Here is an 18,368-nt window from a genome sequence, read left to right as displayed (position 1 = left end):
CCGATGACAGCTTCATCGGGAGGAGAAACACCGTTCCGCATTCCTCCTTCGGGGGTACTGCCTCAGCCATCGATGCCATGTCGTCCCTCACCACCAATTCATTCATCGGGGGCGATACGCACATCGGCACCAGCGATGTCTTCGATGCCGGCACCGATGCCCCCCCAAGGCGTCCACGGTGCCCCCGGTGATTCCTTCGATTTTCTCAGAGCCTCAGCCAGGCCCTTCGGGTATCCAACCCCCTTCTCATACTACAGGTCAGCCTACTGATCCTTATGACACCTGGGGTATTGATACTTCCACAGACACTGATGACGTACCTTCACCTCCCTCTCCTACTGAAAGTAGAAAGCATTCTCCTCCAGAGGACCTTTCTTTCATTAATTTTGTGAAGGAAATGTCGGAATTGGTCCCTTTTCAGCTTCAGATGGAGCAAGATGATAGGCACCAGATGATGGAGCTTCTCCAGTTCCTGGATGCCCCTAAAGTGATCACTTCTATTCTCATTCATCAAGTTCTTCTTGACCTCCTCAAAAAGAACTGGGAAAATCCTGGATCCATTGCCCCAGTACACAGAAAGGCTGACACCACCTATCTAGTACAGTCAGCCCATGGATTTCAAAAATCTCAGATTGACCACCACTCAGTTGTGGTAGAATCAGCTCAAAAGAAAGCAAAAAGGACGAAGCCTCACTCCTCTACCCCTCCTGTCAAGGAACACAAGTTCCTAGACAATATTGGTCGACGAGTGTTCCAAGGGGCCATGTTCATCTCCAGGATTGCTTCTTACCAGCTGTACATGATCCAATACAACAGGGTAATTTTCAAGCAAATACAGGACTTCTCTGAAACCCTGCTTGACCAATTCCAAGAACATCTTCAAATCCTTGTCAACAAGGGGTTTGAGGCAGGAAAGCATGAGCTAAGAACAGCTTACGATATCTTCGACACCTCCACTAGAGTGTCTGCAACTGCATTTCGGCAAGACGCTGGGCCTGGCTCAAGTCTTCTGACCTTCGCCCAGAAGTACAAGACAGGCTCTCTGACCTGCCCTGTATAGGAGATAATCTGCTCGGTGAACAGATTCAGCAAATAGTGGCTGAATTAAAGGACCATCATGAGACCCTCAAACAGCTCTCATCGATACCTTTTGACTTCCCTTCTAGACAGCCCTTCAAGAAGGATTCTAAGAAGTCATTCTTCCACCCAAGGAAGTACTATCCTCCACCAACAAGGTCCTGAGTTACGAGGCCTTATCAAAAATCTCAGCCTCGCCAGCCCCGGAAGCAAAAGTCACAAGCAGCTCCCCAGCCGGGGCCTGCTTCAGGTTTTTGACTTTCCCTTGGAGAGCAGCAGCCTGATTCCTCTTCCAGGCATACCAGTGAGAGGTCGATTGTGCCACTTTCACGGCATGTGGCAATCAATCACAACCGACCAATGGGTGCTAGCAATCATTGCTCAGGGTTACCACCTTAACTTTCTTGCTCTTCCACCGCAATCACCACCTTTAGAAGTGTGGAGAGTAACCGACCACTCTGTCCTTCTAGAGCAGGAGGTTTCCCTTCTTCTCCAGTTAAGGGCAATAGAACCCGTTCCTCTTTCCCAAAAAGGCCTAGGGTTCTGTTCCTGGTACTTTTTGATCCCCAAAAAATCCGGGGGGCTTCGTCCAATTCTGGACCTATGTGCCCTCAACAAGTACCTCCAGCTGGAAAAGTTCAAGAGACTGGCTCTGCTCTCTGGACCTCCAGGATGTGTACACCCACATTGCGATAGCTCCAGCTCATCGCAAGTACCTCAGGTTTTTATTAGGCCCAAGGCACTATCAATACCGGGTGCTTCCATTCGGCCTAGCATCGGCACCACGAGTCTTTACGAAATGTCTCGTGGTTGTCGCAGTCTTTTGCCTAAGGTAGTTTCGGAGTTTCACATTAATCAATCCATCATACTACCTATCTTCTTTCCAAGGCTCCACTCCAACCCAGGGGAACAGGCTCTCCATGCCCTCGACTGTAAACGGGCTCTAGCGTTCTACCTAGACCGTACAGTTGCCCACAGGAAGAGCACTCAGTTATTCATCTCTTTCCATCCCAACAAATTAGGGCAACCTGTGGGTAAGCAGACTCTCTCTTCTCCTGGTTGGCAGACTGCATATCTTTTTGCTATCAGCAAGCAGGCATTCCTTTCCAAGACCGTGTTAAAGCACACTCTGTGAGGGCCACGGCGACTTCAGTAGCATACCTAAGATTGGTGCCACTTCCTGACATTTGCAGGGCTGCCACCTGGAGCTCTCTCCACACTTTTGCAGCCCACTATTGCTTGGACAAAGCCGGAAGACAAGATTCCATCTTCGTCCAATCTGTCCTGCATAACCTATTTCCAACGTGACATACCAACACCCTTCCGCCTGCCCGATGGGGTTCAGGATGCCCTCTACCAAATTCCACCTCAGTTGTGCCTGTTGCACGCTGTTGGGTACATTTGGTGCATGTTCGGACATCCTCAGCTCGGTACTCACCCATATGTGAGGACTACCATCCTGCTTGTCCTGTGAGAAAGCAAATGTTGCTTACCTGTAACAGGTGTTCTCATAGGACAGCAGGATCTTAGTCCTCACGAAACCCGCCCGCCGCCCCGTGGTGTTGGGTTCGTAACGTTTTGTTGTTTTATTTTTTCAGCACTGCCTGTAGCTATCAAATAAGACTGAAGGGGGACCCCTGCTGGCTGCAGGGTTAGTGCCATGCTGGGCATGCCCAGTAGGGACCAGTCAAAGTTCTGGAAACTTTGACAGAAGTTTTCTGTGATTGGGCTCCATTCTGATGATGTCACCCATATGTGAGGACTAACATCCTGCTGTCCTGTGAACACCTGTTACAGGTAAGCAACATTTGCTTTATCTGAGTAATACTGGGCCCAATGATTAGTGTGGTAATATACCCTGGGAGATATAGCGAGCTCACAGATAATTCTAAAGTATACTCTTCAATCTTATTTTTTAGACTTTTTGCATTTGCAAACAGACACCTAAATTTGTCTGTGATCCACACTAGACAAAGTTCAAAACAAGGAAAAAGAAATGTATCAACAAACTTCTACATGATTTTTTGAGAGAGACCTGTTCTTTTATATTTAAACCTCTTCATTGTACAGCCTTGTAACTTTTAATATGCAGCAATTATATGACAAAAATGCCCCAACTAAGAAGGCTGACTGAAATAAGAATATCTTGAAGAGCTTTCTAAAGGTCTTAATACAAGTGAGTGTCCATAATTGTTCAGGAAGGTTATTCTAAAAGGTTGAACCAACAGAAGAGAAAGCCTTATTTTGAGTTTCGGCCAGCTTCTTTTAGTGAAGGAATATCAGGAAAGCCAGATTGTGATGATTGTAACATTATAGATCTGAAGGATAGCACTGATCCATGGGTATTCAATCCTCCCTAAGAGTTTGTATATCAAAACACCTGTTTTATATTTAATCCTCCAGGCCACGGGCAACCGGTGAAGGACTCTGAGAACAAATGTAGTGTGTGCTGTCATATTTGTGCCAGTTGGAAGATGAGCAGTTACATTCTAGCTAACCTGAATTATCATCAACATAGAAGCTGGTACACCTAGATATAAAGAATTGCAATAGTCAAGACCTGAAAACAATACTGTCTGTAGAACAGTTCGGAAATTCTGTGGCTCAAGCAATGGTCTCAAACGGCGCAAAATGCGCAATTAAAAAAAAATAAATCTTAGCATCGGCATTTATCTGTGATCGCATTGAGAAGCTTGACTTCAATATCACTCCTAAGCTTTTTACTCAAGACTTAATAGGAATCTGATGACACTCAAAGTGAATAGGTTAGCATATTGATCGCTAGAACTTTTCTCCAATATTAGCACCTCAACACTTAAAGCAAGCTTATTGTGTAGGAGCCATTGTATTACTGCTGAGAGACATATTGAGATTATTTAGAATGTAGTTTGCTATGAGGACATTGAAGGTACAAAAGAATTGAACATAATCCATGTATAGTCTGTAATTTACACCCAGACCAACAACAATTTACTGGAGCCATGTAACTGTTAAAGAGAGTGGCTGAAAGAGCCAATCCTTGAGGAACTCCAGTATTTATAGCATGCCAGGATAAAAGTTGAGGATGCAATGCAAATTTATTGACAGTGATCTGAAAGAAAATACGAGAACCAGTCTAATTCAATCCCACATTCTCTCAATCAATGGAGTAGTCTCTCATGGTTTAAAGTGTTGATTGCAGCAATGTCTCGAAAAACTAAAACATACTCCTTTTAGTTCTTTTTGCAAACCAGTTACTAGCAGTTGATTTAGGTCATTTTGAATCATTCATATTTGTCTGCTTTTTATTTAAATCTACCTCATCTACCTCATTTTTTTTCACAGCCTATCAGGATACTCCCCTGATTTTACAGTATCTAAAGGCATCTCCCTCCAAACCATGTGCTCCTGAGAACTGTCATTTTTTCCCCATAATCTAGTTTGAACACTGTTCTTTTTCTTTGTAATTGTTAGCATCAGCAGCTGGGTTCCTTTCTGGATATGGTGAATCCTATCTTGTTGGAATAGGCTCCCCTTCCTCAAAATATTTTCTATGCTTTAATGAATCTAATGCCTTCTTCGCTGCACCATTATCTCATCTGTTAAGACTCTGGAACAGCCTGCCTCTAGGGATTTGCATGTTGAAATGAAAGTACTGCTGAGAATGCTACACTGCAGGTTGTAGATTTTAATATCCTAATTAGTAGCCTAGATGTATCTTCCAAAACTTCCCTATGTAATCAGTACCCACATGGTTCATAACTACTAGCTGGTCCCCACCATTCTCTAAAATTCTATCTAAGTAATGTGTGAGGTCTACTATCTTCATACCAGGCAGGCACAGCGATCCTCACGGCCACCAGCACCAAGCTATCTATGCTCTTAATGATCGAGTCACCAATAACGGCATTCCTTATCCTCCTGTCCCTGGCTATGCATCCTTAGTGTGAGAACTTTTTAAATATTACCAAAAAAAACATGAAATATTCAGGAAATCAAATATCCATTATTATAACAGGAAAAATGTAAGGTGGTCCCAGTTGTAGAATTACCTCCTACCCTCCAAGGTGAACTTCCTCTTTCTGGTGACCTTGCTCTTTCTGTTGACCTTGCTTTTCCAAAGTAGCCCAGTGGCTGCCAAAGCAGAGGTGGGATGAATTTATTATATTCCTGAAGCTCTCCTCTATATACCACTCTGCCTGTGTCAGCACCTCCACATCTGTCACTACAGCTTCCAGAAGCTGCACTTGTGCCCTGAGAACTAGGAGCTCTTTGCTTTGAATGCTCATACATAATCTCTCCCCAACAGACAAATAATCGTTTGTGTAGCACTCAGAGCAAAAGGCTAGATAACCCCCATACCGCAGCTGTATTGATGTCTACTTCTTTTAAAAATATATACAGTATAAGGGTATATTTTCTAAAGCCTGCTGAGTGGTAAGATAACTAGATAAACGTATCTAATTATCTTTAGCTGGATATTCAGCCACACCTACCTGGTTACAAGTGTAGCTGAATTCCTAACTAAATCTAGTCGGTCAAAATTAGACCAGATAGATTTGTCAAACTAAGTCCTAGATTCATCATTTTGCTATAAATTTTGCTATAAATTTTGCATGAATAGTGCCCATGATAAAAAAAAAGGGGGCATGGTTAGGATAAATTTGGAAAGGGAGGGGGAGGGGGAGAGAGAGAGAGAGAGAAACTATTTATAAGGCTCTCATATAAATAAACTATTTATACCACTGTAGGAGTGTAAACTAGTAACTCGAGGTGAGATTTTGGTGGTGGTCTAAGATTTGGGAGCCAGTTTTATATGCACAGTCAGAGGTACGAACAGCACAGTACACATCAGTGAAGATTTGATGTGATTTGGAGTGAGGAAAGGTACGCAAAGATGAGATTTGTACATTGTACTCTCGACCTAGTTTGATGTACTCTCTACCTAGCTGCTATCAAGCTAGGTCAAGAGTACATTGTACAAATCTCATCTTTGCATGCATTTCCTTACTCCAAATCACAGCTTGAAACAAACTGCCATCTTACCTATCCCTAAAAATAAATCCAAAAACCCCCTAGATGTTACTAACCTCAGACCGATTGCTCTTCTTCCTTCTTTAGTAAAACTTATAGAATTGGTAGTCCTACACCAACTTTCAGATTTCTTAGCGGACCATGATATACTCCACCCAGGTCAACATGGCTTTCGTAAAGGGTCACTCCACTGAAACCCTACTTCTTTAAGAACATAAGAACATAAAGATTAAACCTAAAAGCATTCATAAATCAAACTACTAAGGACTGCTTCTATAAACTCCAAGTCTTAAAAAGAATAAGACCACTCTTCCACTTTCAAGACTACAGAACTATTCTGCAATCAATAATATTTGCTAAACTAGATTACTGCAACTCCCTGCTATTAGGTCTTCCTTCATCTCACACTAAACCTCTTCAGATGGTTCAAAACACGGCTGCGAGAATATTAACTAACACTCGGAGAAGAGACCACATATCACCAATCCTCAAAGACCTGCACTGGCTGCCAATTCACTACAGAATCATATATAAATCCATAACCACTATCTTCAAAGCTATACATCAACACTCTCAGCTCAACCTTCAAATTCCTCTCAAAAAATTTACGTCCAACAGACCAATCAGAGAATCCTATAGAGAAACCCTACAAGTACCACACTCCAAATCCATGAGGCACATAACCACCAGAGACAGAGCTTTCTCCACTGCAGGACCAACACTGTGGAATTCCATCCCACCAGATTTGCGACAGGAACCCTGCCTTCCCACATTTAGGAAAAGACTCAAAACGTGGCTACTCATGAAAGCCTTTCCCGAACTAAACTGAACCTATTCCATTATTAAATAGTCGCTCAGACTTTGCCTTAATCATGGTAATTAACATCCCTACCTCATAAGGGCAATTCATTAATGCTTCAAGCACATTGTCTGACATATATACTCTCTCTATTTAATCCCCTGCTTCTTTTTCTATGCTCCAAGTTGTATTACTCCCTTGTTTTATTGTAACTGCATTCCTTAGCCTTTCTCTTGTTTAATGTGTTAATGTTTTATCATTACTATTATCATTATTTATTACTATTATTAGGATCAATGTTATTTTTTACCTTTTTGTTCCCTATCCACTTGTTAAATGTAAACCGGCATGATGCGATATTTATCGCGAATGCCGGTATAGAAAAACTTAAAAATAAATAAATAATAAAATAAGAACATGCCAATCTGGGTCAGATCAAGGGTCCATCAAGCCCAGCATCCTGTTTCCAACAGTGGCCAATCCAGGCCATAAGAACCTGGCAATAACCCAAAAACTAAGTCTATTCCATGTTGCTAGTAATAGCGGTGGTTATTATCTAAGTCAACTTAATAGCAGGTAATGGACTTCTCCTCCAAGAACTTATCCAATCCTTTTTTAAACACAGTTATACTAACTGCACTAACCACATCTTCTGGCAACAAATTCCAGAGTTTGTGCATTGAGTGAAAAATAACTTTCTCCGATTAGTTTTAAATGTGCCCCATGCTAACTTCATGGAGTGCCCCCTAGTCTTTCTATTATCCGAAAGAGTAAAAAACCGATTCACATCTACCCGTTCTAGACCTCTCATGTTTTTAAACACCTCTATCATATCCCCCCTCAGCCATCTCTTCTCCAAGCTGAAAAGTCCTAACCTCTTTATTTCCTCATAGGGGAGCTGTTCCATTCCCCTTATCATTTTGGTAGCCCTTCTCTGTACCTTCCCCATCGCAATTATATCTTTTTTGAGATGCGGCGACCAGAATTGTACACAGTATTCAAGGTGCGGTCTCACCATGGAGCGATACAGAGGCATTATGACATTTTCTGTTTTATTCACCATTCCCTTTCTAATAATTCCCAACATTCTGTTTGCTTTTTTGACTGCCGCAGCACACTGAACTGACGGTTTCAATGTGTTATCCACTATGACGCCTAGATCTCTTTCTTGGGTAGTAGCACCTAATATGGAACCTAACATTGTGTAACTATAGCATGGGTTATTTTTCCCTATATGCATCACCTTGCACTTGTCTACATTAAATTTCATCTGCCATTTTGATGCCCAATTTTCCAGCCTCACAAGGTCTTCCTGCAATTTATCACAATCTGCTTGTGATTTAACTACTCTGAACAATTTTGTATCATCTGCAAATTTGATTACCTCACTTGTCATATTTCTTTCCAGATCATTTATAAATATATTGAAAAGTAAGGGTCCTAATACAGATCCCTGAGGAACTCCACTGCCCACTCCCTTCCACTGAGAAAATTGTCCATTTAATCCTACTCTCTGTTTCCTGTCTTTTAGCCAGTTTGTAATCCACGAGAGGACATCGCCACCTATCCCATGACTTTTTATTTTTCCTTTCTTGTTTGGACACTCTACATTGAGGTTTCGACGCCAACACCAATTTCATACTAGTTTGTTTAGACATTTCAGTGGCTTTCGATACGCTGCATCACCAAATTCTCATATCAGGTTTGCAATCTCTAGGCATTTCAGCAACAGTTCTAAAATGGTTCCAATCTTACTTAGCTAATCGCTCTCAACAAATCTTCTTACATAACCAATCATCAGATCAGTATTCTGTTTCAACAGGTGTTCCTCAGGGGTCTTCACTATCCCCGATTCTTTTAAACATTTATCTTTTACCTTTGTGTCACATTCTTGCAACCCTAAATATACAGTTCTGCATTTATGCAGATGATATTCAATTCATCGTCCCTTACAATAATTCATGGTCGGACACTTTGTCAACTATAGTATTATATCTATCTACAGTTAGTTCACTTTCTCATAATAGATTAAAATTGAATCCATCAAAAACGGAATTTCTCTATTTATCATCCATATCCTGTTCCACAATTGGTCCTCCTTCCCATCTACTGTTTAATGGTACTTCCATTCCAATTCGAAATAATGTCACTAGTTTAGGTGTGATTATAAACTCAGATTTATCCATGACAAAACACATTTCAATGGTCATCAAAAAATCTTTTTTCAAACCATTTATTGAAACGCTTACACCCTTTGCTATTTCTACAAGATTTCCGTACAGTCCTGCAGTCATTAATATTTTCTGGTTTAGATTATTGCAACACCCTTTACATTGGCTTGCCTGATTCTTCAATACATCCATTACAATTAGTGCAAAATACAGCAGCTAGAATATTGGTTGGTTCAACACGCAGAAATCATATCTCACCAATCCTTTGCTCCCTTCACTGGCTTCCTATCAAATTTAGAATTATGTTTAAAGTTTTGACAATCATTCACACTCTTATCTATATAAATAAAAATGTTAAATAGTTTGGACAAAATCGCTAATCTCAGAAACCACTGAACAGATTGCTTTCAAATTTGGACACAACCTTCATTTCGCATACAGGAAGGTTCTTCTGTACTTACATTACAGATATGTCACACCTGTGACAGGTAAAATAGGTTTAAAAATGTTTTCCAGAAAACAGCGACATCTGCTGGACGTAAGCGCCATCTGTTACACCTTACACTAACACACGCTACACTAATCATTTTGCCAGACAAGGTCCACGTTTCACTTCCATTTTAACACATTCGCGCACTTTTTTTGCCGGAAGATAACTATTTCCTTTACAGATAAAATACACCCACCACCCTCCTCACACCCCCCACACACATGCCAAATGTATTTACTTCTCAGGCCCTCATAACACACACAAAACCCAACAGAAGTCAGGGAGGCTCCAGCGGGGGGCCAGGACCGGTCCGGGACACATCTCCTGCACTACGGCCATCGGCTGCCAGCAATCAACATGGCGCCGACGGCCCTTTCCCTTACTATGCCACTCGGGGACAACAATGGCGGCAGTAGCCCATGTTACATAGTAAGGGCGAGGGCCCCTCGGTGCCATTTTCAGGACTGGCAGGCGGCGGACCTTTGCCCTTACTATGTCAGAGGACCTACCGCTGCCATTGCTTCACCCCACTGACATAATAAGGGCAAAGGGCATCGGAACCTGTTTCAGTGCTCGCAGCCGACGGACCAACGCCAATACATCGCTCCCGGACCGCTCCTGAACGCCCGCTCCACCGACTGACATTTTTATCAGGTCTCGGGGGGTCTGGAGGGTGGGGGGTGGTAATGAATTTATTGCGAACATCTTGGGGAGGGGTCACGAGAGGGGGCAGGTTTCATTCATTCAGCAACTCGGGGGGGGGGGGGGCAGGGGGGCAGGAGAGTGTGGGGTGGTTAGTTTAAGAGAACTTTTCTCATAGGGTTGTTTTTTGGGGGAAGGGGGAGGTTCACACACAAATACATACACTAAACTTGCACGATCTCGGGAACGCACCAAAATAGCCCTCCCCAGACCACAAAACAAATGTGGAAGTGCAAATTTGGTTAGGCACTCCCCTATTTGGCTACATAATGCGCACAGACGCCCAGGGACTGACCACATGTAGCACCAACAATTTTAATTTCCCAGGTCTTGGGAGGGGGCAGGAGAATGGGGGGTTTATTATTTGATTTAAAGGGTTGGGATTGGGGGGTTTTTTTTGGGGGGTGGGGGGGTTCCCACAGAAATAGAAAGACAAAGGTTTTCTGATCTGAAGGGTAGGCAGTAGGCGGGGGGAGGTGACAGTGAGGGGAGGGAGAATGAGGGGGGAGGTGAGTGTCAGGGGAGGGAGAATGAGGGGAGAGGTGAGTGTGAGGGGAGAGAGTTGGAGTGGGGACAGGGGAGGGAAGGGGGGGGGGGGTGAGTGACCAAGGGGGAGGAGGATGAGTGACTGAGGTAAATGAGCAAGGGGAAGGGAGGGTAAAGAACCTGACTCTGCCACTGCAACGCGTGGCTGGGTACCGCTAGTTTATAATATTTCCTCAACTTGGCTCTGCACGACACTACATATTTACAAACCAGCTCGGCAACTGCAATCCCTTTCAAAAAATTTGTTAGACGTACCTACTGTTAAATTAGCAAGGTTTGAATTTACTCGTAAAAGAGCTTTTTCTGTGGCCGGACCCTACTTATGGAACTCCCTACCAGATTACCTGTGACTTACCTCATCTGTACAACAATTTAAGAAACTTGTTTCACAAAGCTTTCAATCAATATTTCCTCTTCAAATTGATCATTTAATATTTACTTTTCAATCCTAGTTTCATTATTCTATACCAGTGTATACCATCAGTTTATACCACACTTCCTTCCCTTCCCTCTCCCCCCTCCCCCTTCCTTGCTAACAGACTAGCAAGTTAGGGTCCCCTCCCAATTCCTGAGAGGTGTTCTCTGTTTGTTTGTACCGAATCTGTTTATCGAATTTGTTTTTAGATTTTTTGTATAGATTTTTTTAAATTGTTTTTATTTAGATTATGTATGTTTTAAATCTGTAAACCGTTTTGACTAAATTTCTATTTGGAAAAGCGCTATACAAACATTTAAAAATAAAATAAATAAAAATTAAATATCAAAACTTCACTGATTTGTACTGTACTGTTCGTACCTCTGACTGTGCATATAAAACTGGCCCCCAACCGTAGACCACCACCAAAACCTCACCCTCCTACAGTGTTATAAAAAGTTGACTAATAGGGGTGCATTCCTAGAGGTAAGTGTGCTCTCTCTCTCTCACACACACACACACGATTTGCAGTATTTAGCACAAATCCTGGTTCTCGCATAACACCAGGAAAAAGGTGCATTACACTAACACATACAAAATTAAATACCCCTTACTTTCCCAAACTCCTCCCTTTTGACATTTTTAGAATTAGCATACGCATCTCACAATGCATTATTTATCGCATAGTTTATGACATTATCACAGGCATTAGGCCCTAACGCAATTTAATGAATGACCCCCTAAACTGGTTATTATTGAAAATCATCACAAACTGGCTAAGTACTGTAAAAAAAAACAAAAAAAACCTCATGATCCATCCCTCCCTGCTCCTTCCTGCTGCTGAATTAAAAGCTGAAGTACCCACCCCCTATGGCCAATCGAGGGCACACCCTCTTTCCTTCTTCCAATGAAAAAGATCAAGTGCCACTCTGCCAATTACCTACCCTTCCCTCCCCTGAACTAAAAAATAATCCCCTGACCTTCCCAATTCTCACCCTTTACTCTCCAACAACCCCTAAAGTCAGCCCATGGCTAGTGGATAGGAGGAAGTACTCTTTCCTAATGTCATCTTGGGAGTTCAGTGTTGTTCTTCCAACTGGGAATATTAAGGAATAATAGCAATTATTGTAGAATCATATTTATTTTATTTATATTCCACTTTTCAGGCACTTCAAAGTGGATTACATTCAGGTACTGTAGACATTACTGTTCTTACCGTCAAGATCTGCCATGACTTTGTCTTTGGGGACGGAAAAATCATTCACAATTATCTCTACAGACTGAAAAAGAAAAACAATAAAAAGAATACATATTAACACCCCCTAGTTATTCCACTGCTAAGAAATTATCTCCTCTTCTTCCCCAAAAATATTGCTCTATCAATGCATCTCAGTCCTGCCCTGTGCCATCTCCTACTATTCCATCACAGAGACCTCCCATCTACTGTTCTTGCAATGAACCTCAATCCTGACTGCAGCACTCTTATTACTCCAGTATCTAGACTCACACAGTTCTGTCAATACACCTTCATCTTGCCCTATAATGTGTTCTTTGCTATACTAGTACTCACACCCACATACAGCTCTGCTAATACATTTCTTTCCTGCCATACACAAATTGCTTCTTACTATGTCATGTAGAAAATACAAATTGATATTTATAGGATATGCATACATACTGTATATGTTAAAACAGACTAAGATTATAATTGAGCTATTAACATGAAAAAGTACTAAAGGAAAACAATCTAAGACACATAAATGGGCAAATAAATAGTTATCTTGTTACATTATTCCTGGCATGTTTTTTCCTGCGTGCTTCCAGACTTCTCAAAATACCTATAAACTAACCTTGATACTTCTGGAAAATGCATCTCCAAAAGAGACCAGAGCTACCAGAATGGTGCAGAATGTGCACTCTAAGCCCTAAAAGATGAGACTTAAATGCCTAACTATGGGGTTTAGTTACTAAACCACCTTAACATGTATTATTAGCAATGTCAGCTTAAATATTATCAATGACACAAAAATTTGGGGGCTAACATAGTAAATACTGATCTGGGTCACACGCAAATACATGCAAAGCAGCTCAGTATTAAAGTGGCTTAATATAGATCATATTAAGCCTTGGAAAGTTAACTACATCTTAAGAGCAAATATGCCACACCAAGGCTCTGGGACACCCTCAGGTTTTCCCTCTCCCCATCCCGCCCACATACCTTGGGTCAGCTGGCACCATTTTGAATTTTGATGCTGCTGGGTCAGGAGTAACTGGGCATCAGTCCTGCCCTAGGGGCCATAGGATTAACATTTTGGCAGGCGGATTTGGAATGGGAGGGTTCTAAATATTTTTTTCAGTTAATGCATAATGAAGCTATGGAATTTTTGCTGGAGGATGTTATGTTTAATAGTATAGCTGGATTTAAAAAAGGTTTGGAGAAGTTACTGGAGAACAGAATGATTAACAATTATTAACCAGACAGAAAGGATTGCAACCTCTTACGTCTGGGAGTGAGTAACAGGGAATGTATCTCCCTATTAGGATCTGTGGTTACTTCCAAATGAAGACAGGATGAGGGCTCGATGGACCATTGATCTGACCTAACATTGCACTTTATGGGGAACATTTTCAGACTATCCTTTGAGACATAGTCTGCTGGGTCAGACCAGAGGTCCATGAAGTCCAATATCCTTTCTCTGACAGTGGTCAATATGGATCACCAGGAAGAACCTGACAGATCCCAAAGAATATATGCACCCCTTGTTGCTTCCTCCTAGTGATAAGTGGTAATTTTCCCCAAGTGTACCTCACTGATAATTGTTTATGGACATTTCTTCCAGCAGCTTGACCAAATCTCTTTTAAACCCTACTATGTTGGATGCTTTGTCCACATCCTCCAGCAACAAATTCCACTGTGTAAATGTGTGATAAATGAAAAAACACTCCCCAATTTGTTTTAATCCAGTTAGTTTCATGGCGTGTTCCATAGTCCTAGGGTAAATATCCGTTCCCTATGTACCTGTACCACCCCACTCATGATTTTATAAACCTCTATCGTATTCTCTCTCAGTGGTCTCTTTTCTAAGCTGAAGAGTCCTAATCTGTTTAGCCTTCATAAGGGAGCAGTTTCATCTCCTTTATCATTTTTGCTGCCTTTCTCCATGCTTTTTCGAATTCTGCTTTCTGTGTTTTGATTTAAGTTGTTTGGTTTTGCATGCACTACATTTACGTTAGTGCACCTTAACAGGATTTAATGTACACTAAATTGATTTAATGCACACTAATTTGATTTAATGCACATGAATCATTTTAATGTGTGCTAAAAAATTAGCACACACTAAAAAAATTAATTCACAGTAAATGAAGCATATCCCTAACCAGAATTGCACACAGCACCAAAGGTGCTGACACATTATAGATCTATATAGAGACATTATGATATTCTCAGTTTTGTTCTCCATTCCCCTTGGAATTATTCTTAACATACTATTTGGTTTTTGACAACCACTGCATACAGCGCCAAAAGTTTAAATGTATTGTCCACAATGACTCCAAAATCCTTTTCCTGGGTGATGACCCATAATATGGAACCCAACATTCTGTTCATATAGTTAGGATTCTTTGACCTCATTAAATGTAATTTGCCATTTAGAAATCTAGATGCTCAGTCTAGCAAGTTTCTTCCCCTCTAATTCTTCTAAGTTCCTCTCCACCTCCCACCTCCAATTTTTCTTTAGCTTCTCCCAGTTTCTTCTCCTCCTCATCGCCCCCCCTAAAAAAAAGAACTTATAAGTCTATATTAAAAAGCATTTAGCCAGCTAACTCAGAAGCTAGCTGGTTAAATGACTATTTGGGCACATATTCAGCTAAATTCTAGCAAGTTAATAAGTTAGGAAGGTAGAATTTAGCAGGATAAGTTAGGAGTGTAGGATAAGTTAGGAGTTAGGATAAGTTTCCAGGAGTGTAACTGGGAGGAGTTGAGTTAGTTGGTCATTAAGTGGCTAACTCTGATATTCAGAGTTAGCTGGATGACTTAGCTGGCTAAATCTGGTTGGGTTAAAGAGCTGACCTACAGTTAGCCAGCTATACTTGGCCTACTAACTTTAAGATAACCGGCTATATTCAATAGTGCGACTATACTATTGAATATACCTCCAAAGTTAGCTAGATAAGTTTATTTGGCTAACTTTGCTATCTGGATTGTGTTTGAATATCTACCTCTTAATGTTCATCTCTATCTCCCCTCTCAAGTTCCTCTTCCTTTCATCTTTGCTGTCTTTAAAGGTCTCCTTCATATCTGCCCACTCTTAAATTCCTAACCCCCCCCCAGGATCCTATAATAAATGCATCATTAGAAGAGGGATTTTATACCTTCAATATTAAAATATGTCATAATTCACCCTGTTCTGAGTGAAGCTAATCTAGACTTTAATAAACCAGAGAATTTCCATCCAGTTTCTAATCTCCCTCTTTTAGGGAAAATTATGTAAAAGCAGTTACTCTTCTACTTCAAGATTTTCTTTGTATGAGCAACTACTGTACTTGGGTCACTTTCAATCCAGCTTTAGGCCCAGATATAGCACAGAGACATTGATAGATGATCTGTGCATCATACTGGATAAAGGAGGTTCAGATATTTTAATTCTTTTAGATTTTCCTCTGCCTTTAATATGGATGACCAGATGATTTCAATAAACTGCCTGTTCAATTTAGGTTTAAGTAGTATTAAACTGATTTCATTATTTTGTGGCAGAAAGAACTCAAACAGTCCTGTTTGTGTGTGTGTGTGTGTATTGGGGGGGGGGGGGGGGCAAATGTTCAAATTCACAACACTTAAATAGGTAGTCCCACAGGGTTTGATTTTATCATCCTTTGTCCATTAGGTGAAATTATTAATCAATTTGGCATTCAGTACCATATTACACAGATGACCTCAAACTATCTGCCACTGGAAGTGAACCACAAGGAACCAATAAATACATTAAATGCCTGCCTCCCATACTTTCCTTCCAGTTTCTTTCATTCTATCCACATGGTGTCCTGTATTCTGGGATATTTTAGTGGCCACAAAAATTAGAACTCAGAGTTTGATAGAGGTTTGGACATACACCTGAAATATTTGTTCTCAATTGTGTAAAACTAGTTTCTGTGTATAGGTTTGTATTATGGTGCCATGTTATATTGGGTATAACATTAAGAAATTACACCACTGTGATCCTTATTTTTCCTGTGGGTGGCTGTTATTACTACTAAGCAGCTAGTCTTTTTCAACTGAATCCACCAAGTCTATATGGCCATATTATGCTTCCCCTGGAAAGGGAGTGTGAAAGTGGGACAGGTAGGCTGGAGCTTTCAATGGAATAGGCATAACACTGCTTTGAATTGTGACATACTCTCTCCCACACCAACTCACGTGTGGAATATTGGCTAGGAGGGCCCTGAAGTTCTTCAGCATCAAGTTCACAGTTTGGACACTGGGCTCCATCTCCTCTGTCACCTTTTGATTGGCTGCAAAAGTACAAGCAACCCCAGCCCTGTGGATAAAGGGAACACAATGTCACTCTTTGCAGCAGGGAGATGCAGAATTTATTTATTTTTGTTACCTGCCTTCCCAATAAAAATATTTGCCTAATAGATTCAAATACTATAATCATATTCTAAAAATAATACAGTAATGTCAAAATCATAGTCATATAAAATATATACATAACATATCATACCTCTATTAATCTAGCTGATTAGATTCAGCTGAAACTCATCTTAAGAAACCAAAATATGGCTGACTACAATAGATACTCAATCTTTCTTTGAAAATCTGCCTGAAAGACTGTGAATATTGACTGACAATTTTTGGCAAAAACAGAAAACATGTTCTGGATAGTCTAGATATGAACACATACTTTCTATATCTGAGCAACATCCCCCTTGGATGCTGGGGTTGGTTCTCCCTGTCTGTCCTGAGCAGTTCCCTCCCTTCTTCTGCTTAGCTCTCCTTGTCTGTCCTGAACAATAATTCCCTCCCTACCCCTGCTTAGCTCCCCCTAAAATAAATTGCAACCAAAGCATTATTCATTCTGCCAAAATGTTTTTTTTCAAGCATCCTCCTAAACTGTCCACTCCTCCAGTGAGTGCAATTATGATATCTCTCTCTTCCTTTGAATTCTTTTTGGAAGCTTCCAAATGCAGACTTTTCAAGGTAAAACAAAATATGAATAGCAGAATCAGGCTACCCTCCCCACCCATGGAATTTATCAGCATTTTACATACACATGCGTGCACACACACATACTTATACACTTACAAGATGATGAGGGAAGTTAGCCCCGACAGCAGGATCAGGCTGTTGCGTTTACAGATCAGAGATTTGTGGGAATGATCGACTCTCCCACCGCACTTTCCACGGCAGCGACATATGCAGAAAATGAGGCCAGTGAGTGGCATCAGTAGGAGGAAGAGAGCAGCTATGACAGCACAGACTATGTAACCAGCCTCATATTTCACCAGCTGATGAGCAAGAGAAGACAGAATAATTCTTAGTGAGATATGGGGCTATTCCAGCATAGGACAGTACATGATGAAGAACTGTATGCTTCTGATGGGGAAGAATTTGGAGCCCCACTAAATGATGGAGTGGGGAGAAAACTACCCTGATAAGGAAGAGAGACTTATGGACACTGAAATATTATACATCTGGACGAACAGTTCCATAAACATGGGCTGCACAAGAGGTTCACTGGAACTCCAAGGCTGTCCCAAGCCTGGAATGGGAAAGGGACACAACTCTTTTCTGGAAAGCAGGGCTCAATAAAAGGGACACAAATGTTTACTGAAATGCCAGGGTAGGAAAAGGAACAGCTCCTTCTCCAGAGTCTTCGTGAATTCACATGAATGATTCACATCAGCTGACAAATGGGACTCCAAGGAACCTTCTGGGCTTAGAGATCTAAAACTGAGAATACTGTATTAAAGAAACTACTCGCATATCCTTGTGAGTCACACTTGAGATACCTTTTATTGGAAAAAACAGAAAATTATCCAAACAGGATGAAGCACATGAGACAACATTTAGGCCTTTCTTCACAAATTGTTAACTTGGGAACTGCCTGGCCTAGCAGATGAAACATACTCAAAGCCAGTACTTCTAACAGTCAAGTT

General features: G+C 41.2%; 1 protein-coding gene across 1 annotated transcript in view; it reads right to left on the bottom strand.

The window, feature by feature from the left end:
• LOC115092941 (prominin-2-like) overlaps nt 1–18,368 on the bottom strand; it is a 192,004-nt gene that overhangs the window by 93,078 nt on the left and 80,558 nt on the right. Inside the window, exons 3-5 of the mRNA XM_029604436.1 lie at nt 17,515–17,717; nt 16,627–16,747; nt 12,430–12,493 (exon numbers count right to left, since the gene is read on the bottom strand). Coding sequence (XP_029460296.1) covers nt 12,430–12,493; nt 16,627–16,747; nt 17,515–17,717 — 388 coding nt within the window. The remainder of the gene's footprint in view (nt 1–12,429; nt 12,494–16,626; nt 16,748–17,514; nt 17,718–18,368) is intronic.

The sequence above is a fragment of the Rhinatrema bivittatum genome, chromosome 5 (genome assembly GCF_901001135.1).
Source record: "Rhinatrema bivittatum chromosome 5, aRhiBiv1.1, whole genome shotgun sequence".
Classification (NCBI taxonomy): Eukaryota; Metazoa; Chordata; class Amphibia; order Gymnophiona; family Rhinatrematidae; genus Rhinatrema; species Rhinatrema bivittatum.
Note: the sequence above shows the minus strand (reverse complement) of the source record. Positions and strands in the feature narration are given on the sequence as shown.